General features: G+C 41.6%; 1 protein-coding gene across 1 annotated transcript; it reads right to left on the minus strand.

Annotated features, from left to right (window-relative positions):
* Window positions 1–1,088: 1,088 nt before the first annotated feature.
* On the minus strand, window positions 1,089–4,415 carry LOC143817425 (uncharacterized). The gene has a single exon (XM_077298817.1). It carries the CDS (start codon window positions 3,305–3,307, stop codon window positions 1,742–1,744), a length of 1,566 nt encoding a protein of 521 aa, XP_077154932.1. The 5' UTR covers window positions 3,308–4,415; the 3' UTR covers window positions 1,089–1,741.
* Window positions 4,416–9,362: the final 4,947 nt, after the last annotated feature.

The following is a 9,362-nucleotide window of genomic DNA, read 5'->3' on the forward strand; positions in this document are numbered from 1 at the left end:
GCTGGAGAATGGGAGTCTATTTGGAATATGCATCTTTGAAGCACTTTAGGATGTATGTTTATCACCTTATTCACTATTTGTATATTTTTCATTATGTATTGTTTCACATTTTTGTATATTATATTATCTATCACATTTATATCTTTTATATATATTTTTTTATTCTATATTTGGGTCACTTGCCATGTATTTAATGCATATTATATACTATATTTGTGTTTCACGTATTTTTATATAAGTTAGAGCTTCTCTGTTATGTATTTGGTTTGTCACTTTATGATATAACTACTCATGCATATTTTATTTATATTAGTTTTTATGTAATGCGGATAACGTATTTGCATTATATCTATTGATAGTGTTTTATGCTCATCCTTTTGCCTTTTTTGTCAATGGCCGATTGTGTGCTGTGCGCTTGGTTCTGCCTTCCCTGCACACATACCGGGTCACGTGCCTCACCTGTGACGTTGCAGATGGTGCGACTGCGCCATCTAGTGACATTGTCGTGAGGTCGGTGACATGGATGTGATGGCGGCGGCGGTGAATCAAGCGCCGAATCAAACACACATGGTAAGCTTTTAGCCATTGGCTGTATTTGATAGTGTGGACCTATATTAACTCCTGTTTCCCATCACTCCCTGACGAAGCAACGTGTGAAACGCGCGTTGGAGTGAGGGGCAGCAGTGACACCACATGTAAAAAGAATCCTGGTTAGTATCTGGATATATATTTCATTACTTTTGGATATCTTGCTTCTTGTAATCACTGTATTTTGATTGGCACCTTGGCACTTTATTATGTACCTGGAGGTCGAAGTACTTTACTAAATATACATTATTTGCACTGTACTTGTATTGATACTATAGGATTCTATATTTATACAGCGTGTTTACGGATTATATGATCATGATGGATGTTGATATTATTAGCGTATTTTGTGTATTTCACTAAAATTGGTATAGATATTTATATGGTATAATATTAATTCTTGGAAACTCAATTTATCCTGTGTGGTGACCTGCTCTCCTTGTTTTTAATTTGTCTTATACATTTTTAATCATGTTTTTGTGTAAATTTTGTTTGGTGTCTTTAATAAAATTATTTATATTGTTGAGATAATATTGATGTTCTTGTGGTTATTAGATTCAAGTAGTCTTTTGGTATAAAATTTTGGTTTTCTATTTGAATATGATTTAATTGTATTAGGTCATTCTTACTCCTATTTTTTGGTTTAATGTATGGCCAAATCAGCTTAGAGTTGGTACTTTGCAGAGTATAGATATTCTCTTGAGGTTCATTTGACAATATTTTTATATTGAAAATGAAGGGTATGCTCTCAAATGAAAGGCCCAGGGGGCCACAACAAAAATATTAAAAGCAATCCTTCCATGGATGAGAAACCCTAACAAGGTAACTAAGAGGTAAGAAACAAATTGGATCATAAATAACTGTTTTTAGGGTATCCTGAGGGTTGATTTAAGACACGGGTCAAAGCCGACCCATTAACATAAGAAAGAGTAACAGAAAGCTAACACTAGAGGAAGGTTAAGAAATGATTTTGAAGCAAAACAGTTCCCACCTTAAGAATGTAAAAAGGTTTCTCCACTGTGTGATTGTTCTGGTGACTAAGTGGCGCTTTCATCACAAACCATTTTCCACATCCTGAACATGAAAGTGGCTCCTCCCCTGCGTGAGTTCCCTGATGTTTGATAAAGATTTGAGTTCTCTGGAAAACATTTCCTTATTCTGAACATGAAAAAGGTTTCTCCCCTGTGTGGGTTCTCTGGTGCTTAACAAAGTGTGATCTACGGGTAAAACCCTTTCCACATTCTGAACATGAAAATGGCTTCTCCCCAGTGTGGGTTCTAAGGTGTGTAACAACATGTGATTGCTGTTTAAAATGTTTCCCACATTCTGAACATGAGAAAGGCTTCTCCCCTGTGTGTGTTCTTTGGTGCGCATCAATATGGGCTTTACATATAAAACATTTCCCACATTCTGAACAAGAAAAAGGCTTCTCCCCGGTGTGAGTTCTCTGGTGGTAATCAAGATTTACTTTCGCATTAAAACATTTCTCACATTCTGAACACGAAAAAGGCTTCTCCCCTGTGTGAGTTCTCTCGTGTCTTACAAGAGATGATTTCCCTGTAAAACATTTCCCACATTCTGAACACGAAAAAGGCTTCTCCCCTGTATGGGTTCTCTCGTGCTTAACCAAATCTGATTTGTGTGTAAAATATTTCTCGCATTCTGAACATGGAAAAGGCTTTTCCCCTGTGTGAGTTCTCTCGTGTCTTACAAGAGATAATTTCCCTGTAAAACATTTCCCACATTCTGAACATGAAAAAGGTTTCTCCCCTGTGTGGGTTCTCTGGTGCTTAACCAAATCTGATTTGTGTTTAAAACATTTGCCACATTCTGAACACGAAAAAGGCTTCTCCCCTGTATGGGTTCTCTGGTGCTTAACCAAAACTGATTTGTGTGTAAAATATTTCTCGCATTCTGAACATGGAAAAGGCTTTTCCCCTGTGTGGGTTGTCTGGTGTATAACAAAATCTGATTTATGGCTAAAACCCTTCCCACATTCTGAACACGAAAAAGGCTTCTCCCCTGTGTGAGTTCTCTCGTGTCTTACAAGAGATGATTTCCCTGTAAAACATTTCCCACATTCTGAACACGAAAAAGGCTTCTCCCCTGTATGGATTCTCTGGTGCTTAACCAAATGTTTTTTGTGTGTAAAATATTTCTCGCATTCTGAACATGGAAAAGGCTTTTCCCCTGTGTGGGTTCTCTGGTGTATAACAAAATCTGATTTATGGCTAAAACCCTTCTCACATTCTGAACATGAAAAAGGCTTCTCCCCTGTGTGAGTTCTCTCGTGTCTTACAAGAGATGATTTCCCTGTAAAACATTTCCCACATTCTGAACACGAAAAAGGCTTCTCCCCAGTGTGGGTTTTAAGGTGTGCAACAACATGTGATTGCAGTTTAAAATGTTTCCCACATTCTGAACAAGAAAAAGGCTTCTCCCCGGTGTGAATTCTCTGGTGGTTATCAAGATTTACTTTCACATTAAAACATTTCTCACATTCTGAACATGAAAATAACTTCTTCTCTGTGTGAGATCTCTGGTGACTAACCAGATGTGATTCCTCTTTAAAACATTTTTCACACTTGGAACAAGAAAATGTATTCTCCGCTGTGTGAATTTTTTGATGTTTAAGAACAGACTTTTCAAGGGGAAAACTATTTACATATTCAGAACGTGAAAATGGCTCATTTGTTTTACAAGCGGCTTGATTTTTCATGCTTATTTTGTGACTTAAATTTTTTTTAGTAGTCAGTAATGAATCAGAAGACAGGATCTGTCTAAAAGGATCAGATGACAGATCTTTGCTGTGAAGGGAGGATGGTATATCTGGAGTAATGGCATTCACTTCAGTTGTATCCTGTGGGATCTCAAGATCTTTTGATTTAAAAATTGAAGATGTCAGCTGTCCCTCTGATCTTCTGGTAGAGTCATCTGCTAAGAAGACAGTGAATTATTATTTTATATAAAATATCTTAAAATTTTATATTTTTCAATATTTCTAGTGTAAAAATGGCAAGTTGTGTTAAGAAACTGAATTATTCACCAAAACAATGACAGTTCACGGTCTAACAGAAAACCTCATAGGATAAACTAGTGGAGCGTGGTGTTCAACTGTTTATTCATTCTGCCTCCCAAATATGGAATGAAAAACCAACCAAAAAACGTTACGTATGAGAAAATAATACCAATAAAAACTTTACTCATCTCAGAAAAAACAAGCCCCCACTCAGGTCCATCATCTGTCAGAGCAAAAAATATAGTTACTTACTGATAACGGTATTTCTCTGAGCCCATGACAGCACCACGGAGAGAGGGGATCCGCCCATCAAGGACAGGAAACCTACAGCTAAAAAGGCAGTACCTCTCTCCCACATCAGTTTGTTTACAGAGCATGAAGGGAATATCAGGTTAATTAAAACGTATTCAACATTACTATAGTTTCAGAAGAGATACCGCGTGATTATTTCTTACGTACTAGCTTAGCTCTATACTAGTGTGCACATCACTCATGAAGGGAGGGAAGGTACTGGTGCCGTCATGGGCTCAGAGAAAATAGAATTATTCTTACCGTTAATTCGGTTTCTAGGAACCTTCCACCACGGCATATGGAGGTTGTCTCTTTGCCCTAATGGGGAACAGGAAACACAGAGAGGTTAAAAGGACCTCCCACCTCCCACTTGCCAGTGACTTACAACTGAGACCACAGCACCGGTTTACCTTCTGAATCCCAGAATTAATCCCGGAATATATAGAGGGTGGGAAATTAGTGCCGTCGTGGAAGGTTCCTAGAAATCGAATTAACGGTAAGAATAATTCTATTTTCACTAGTCACCTTCCATGACGGCATATGGAGGAATACCAACTAATTGGCACTAGGGAGGGACAATGGCCTGAAGAACTTTGCGGCCGAAGACTAAATCCTTATTGGATAATACATCCAATCTATAATATTTTGGAGAAGGTATGGAGTGAGGACCATGTATCTGCCCTGCAGATCTGCTCCGGAGATGCGCCTGCTCTTTCTGCTCAGGAAACCGACGTAAATCTGGTTGAGTGGGCTTTGATCCCTACCGGAGGTAGTTTATTTTGAGCAAGGTAAGATTCTGTTATAGCTTTTTTAATCCATGTAGCAATGGTACTCTTGGCTACCTTCTTTCCCTTATTTTGCCCTGAGGAATGGACAAAAAGGTTAAGATCAATTCTAAGAGCACGGGTTTGATCCAAGTAATGAAGCAGAATACGCCGAACATCCAGAGTGTTAAATTTTCTTTACTCTGAGTTTGCAGGTTTATTGCAAAAGGTAGGTAGAACGATTTCTTGAGAACGATGAAATTCAGAGACCACTTTTGGAAGGAAAGAAGGATCAAGTTGGAGCACTATTGAATCTTCTCTAACCAGTAAATAAGGTTCTCTTATTGATATGGCCTGTAATTCACCCACTCTTCTGGCTGAAGTTATAGCCACCAAAAAACAGTTTTGCAAGCAAGATTTTGTGGTGAACAGGTAGACAGCGGTTCAAAGGGTGGACCTGTAAGACCTTGGAGTACAATGTTAAGATCCCATGGAGGAACTATGATTTGTTGCCTAGGGTTTATTCTGATCGCTGAGGTCATGAATCTTTTGATCCAGCGATGGCCTGCTAGATCTTGATCAAAGATAGAACTGAGCGCAGAAACCTGGACCTTCAGAGTACTGGGTTTCAGACCAATCTCCAAGCCTTTTTGTAAGAAATCTAATATCCTAGGTATATCCAGCCTGAGAGGGTCTGGAGGGTTAGGTAGACAAAAAAATGAAAACTTTTTCCAGATTTTATTGTAAATGGCGTTTGTTACTGGTTTTCTGGATTTTTGCAAAGTAGCTATGACAGGGTTCGATAACCCTTTTGCTTTCAATACCTGGGCTTCAGAAACCACGCCGCTAAATTCCATTTCTGAGGGTCTGAGTGGAGAACTGGCCCCTGAGAGAGGAGATTGTCTTTTATCGGTAACATTACCGGCCCGTCCACTTGTAGTTGGATGATCAAGTTGAACCAACTTCTTTTGGGCCAAAATGGAGCAACCAAAATAGTTGGGGTCCTTTCTATCTGTATTTTCCGTAGCACCTTTGCAAGAATCAGGATTGGTGGAAATGCGTAGGCCAGATGAAAATGCCAATCTTGAACTAAGGCATCTACTGCTCTGGGATTGTCTCTTGGATTCAAGGAGAAATATGTTTCGACTTTTGCATTTTGGTGAGAGGCAAAGAGGTCGACTTCCGGGAGACCCCACTTGTTTACCAGAAAGTTGAATGTTTGACGATCCAGACTCCATTCGCCTGGGTGAATATCCCGGCGGCTCAGATAATCTGCCTGAATATTGGCAGTACCTTTCAGGTGAGTTGCCGTCAGGGACAATAGGTGATTTTCGGCCCAAGCAAAAATTCGAGCAGAGACCTTCTTTAGGCTGGTGAATTTTGTACTGCCCTGGTGTTTGATATGAGCCACCGTGGTCATGTTGTCTGAGTATATCAGAACATGTTGCCCAGAAATCTGACGATTTGCTTCTAAGAGAGCTTCTTCCACAGCTTTGAGTTCTCGGAAATTTGACGATCTCCCTCCGATCGTCTGGTCCCAAAGACCTTGATAAGGAACATGATTTATCATGGCTCCCCAGCCTCTCTTGCTGGCATCTGATTTGATCGTGGTTATTGGGAACTGAATCCAACTCACACCCCTGAGAAGGTTTTTGGATTTCATCCACCATGTTAAGGATGCTTTCACCCGACCTGGTGTGTGAATCCTTTTGGTTAGTGAGCCGGGATGACCATCCCAATGGTCTAGGACATGGGTTTGAAGAATTCTCGAGTGGGCTTGAGCCCAAGCCACGGACTGAATGCAGGCTGTCATGGAGCCTAAGGGTACCGTCTCACTATACGATTTACCAACGATCACGACCTGCGATACGACCTGGCCGTGATCGTTGGTAAGTCGTTGTGTGGTCGCTGGGGAGATGTCACACAGACCGCTCTCCAGCGACCAACGATGCCGAGGTTCGCTGGTAACCAGGGTAAACATCAGGTTACTAAGTGCAGGGCCGCAGTTAGTAACCCGATGTTTACCCTGGTTACCAGCGTAAAAGTAAAAAAAAACAAACCGTACATACTCACCATCTGATGTCCGTCAGGTCCCTTGCCGTCTGCTTCCTGCTCTGACTGAGCGCCGCCGTACAGTGAGAGCACAGCACAGCAGTGACGTCACCGCTGTGATCTGCTCTCACTTTCCGGCCGGCAGACAGTCAGAGCGGGAAGCAGACGGCAAGGGACCTGACGGACATCAGATGGTGAGTATGTACGTTTTTTTTTTTTTTACTTTTACGCTGGTAACCAGGGTAAACATCGGGTTACTAAGCGCAGCCCTGCGCTTAGTAACCCGATGTTTACCCTGGTTACAAGCGAACGCATCGCTGGATCGCTGTCACACACAACGATCCAGCGATGACAGCGGGAGATCCAGCGACGAAAGAAAGTTTCAAACGATCTGCTACGACGTACGATTCTCAGCAGGGTGTCTGATCGCAGTAGCGTGTCAGACACTGCGAGATCGTAACGATATCGCTAGAACGTCACGAATCGTGCCGTCGTAGCGATAAAAATGCCACTGTGTGACGGTACCCTAAGAGCGACATTCCCTCCCGGAGTGTAGGAGATCTCATCTCCTTGTATTTCCTGATCTTTACTACTAACGGTAGTCTGTGATCGTCTGGAAGAAAGGACATTTGTTTCGCCGAGTCCAGAACCACTCCTAAAAACTTCCTGGTTTTTGAGGGTTGAAGCTGAGATTTCTTTATATTCGGAATCCAACCCAGAGACTTCAATATCTCTAATGTAGTTGACACATGGGATATCAGGGTTATCTCGGTGGGAGCTACTATCAGCAGATCGTCCAGACAGGGCACTATACAGACCCCTTGTCTCCAGATAAATGACACCGCCTCTGCCATTACTTTGGAGAACACCCTCGGAGCTGATGAAATGCCGAAGGGAAGGACTCCAAACTGATAGTGTTCCACTTGGAGACTCTCCTGTATCGCAAACCTGAGATATTTTCTGTGTCTTGGGTGGATAGGAATGTGAAAATATGCATCCTTTAGATTGATAGTTGCCATAAAGGAGTGTTGATCTATTAAAGGAATGTTTGATTTTACAGACTCCATCTTGAACCTTCGATATTTCACATACTGATTCAGACCCCTTAAATTTATAATGATACGGACTTCCCCTGATGGTTTGGGAACCAAGAATAATCGGGAATAATGTCCCAGACCCCATTCTGACTGTGGAACTGGGGAGATCACGTTTGATCTTAGAAGATCTCTGAGACCCAATGTAAATAAATTGTGATGTCTTGTTGGAAGGGTAGTAATCTTTAGACCCTGAGGGGGGGGGGAAATTAACTCGATCAATAGGCCCTCTTTGATAACATTGAGGACCCAGTGGGAACTGGTGATGTTTTCTGTTGTGAACTCTGTTAGTAGGCTCCCTCTTGTGGTCACAACTGGTATTGTATGAGTGTTGTCTTTGGGCTCCCTCCGGTGGTTTGTTTATCTTCCTGCGGGTTTGTGGCAGGATCAGCTGTCTCGTTATCCACCAGGGAGGTTTTCTATTTAGCTCAGCTGCAACTTCATTTGTTGCCGGCTGTCAATGTGTTCAGACCTACTCTGATTTCATCTGACTACGTTTGGTCTCAGTCTTTCCAAGACAAGCTAAGTTTGCTTTTCAGTTTTTTGCTCATCAGTTTTCAATATTTGTTCTGTGTATGATGAGTTTAATCCAGCTTGCTAACATGTGATTTTCTGCTTGCTGGTAGCTCTGGGGTTCAGACTTGCTCCCCTCACACCGTTAGTTGGTGTGAGGGCTCGCGCATTTTCTGAGTGGATTTTTAGAGGGTTTTTCACTGACCGCATAGACCCCTTTCTATTTTCTGCTATCTAGTATTAGCGGGCCTCCTTTGCTGTATCTGATTCATCTCTGTGTTTGTATTTTCCCCTTAACTCACCGTTATTATTTGTGGGGGGCTTTTCAATATCTTTTGGGGTCATTTCTCTGAGGCAAGAGAGGTCTTGATTTCTCTTTAGGATTAGTCAGTTTCTCAGGCCGTGAAGAGACATCTAGGATTTTAGGCACGTTCCACGGCTACCTATAGTTGTGTGTGGTTAGGATCAGGTATGCGGTCAGTCCAGTTACCACCTTCCCAGAGCTGGTCTATGGTTTAGTATTTAGCTGGTCAGATTTTGGATCCTCTGCCACTGGGATCATAAGTGTACAGCCGGCCTATTGTTAATGCATTGCAGAAGCGGGATAAAGAGAAGCTTGGAGTTTTTTTGTTTTGTTTTTTTTTCCTCCTCTGCTGCAGTGTGTCTAGCTTGTCTAGCTTCTCTTCTCCCCTTAATCTTTGTGTGGCTTTGAGTTCAGCTGCAGACATGGATATTCAAAGTTTGACTTCTAGTGTTGATCATCTTGCTACAAGGGTACAAAATATTCAAGATTTTGTTGTTCACAGTCCTATGTCAGAGCCGAAAATACCTATTCCTGAGTTATTTTCTGGAGATAAATCTAAGTTTCTAAATTTTAAGAACAATTGCAAGTTGTTTCTCTCTTTGAAACCTCGTTCCTCTGGTGATTCCGCTCAGCAAGTTAAAATTGTTATTACCTTCTTGCGTGGCGACCCTCAGGATTGGGCCTTCGCATTGGCGCCAGGAGATCCTGCATTGCTTAATGTGGATGCGTTTTTTTCT

Source organism: Ranitomeya variabilis, chromosome 3, assembly GCF_051348905.1.
Source record: "Ranitomeya variabilis isolate aRanVar5 chromosome 3, aRanVar5.hap1, whole genome shotgun sequence".
NCBI lineage: Eukaryota > Metazoa > Chordata > Amphibia > Anura > Dendrobatidae > Ranitomeya > Ranitomeya variabilis.

Coding starts and splice junctions, on each gene's coding strand:
- LOC143817425 (XM_077298817.1), bottom strand. CDS start 3,307: ATGAAAAATCAAGCCGCTTGTAAAACAAATGAGCCATTTTCACGTTCT.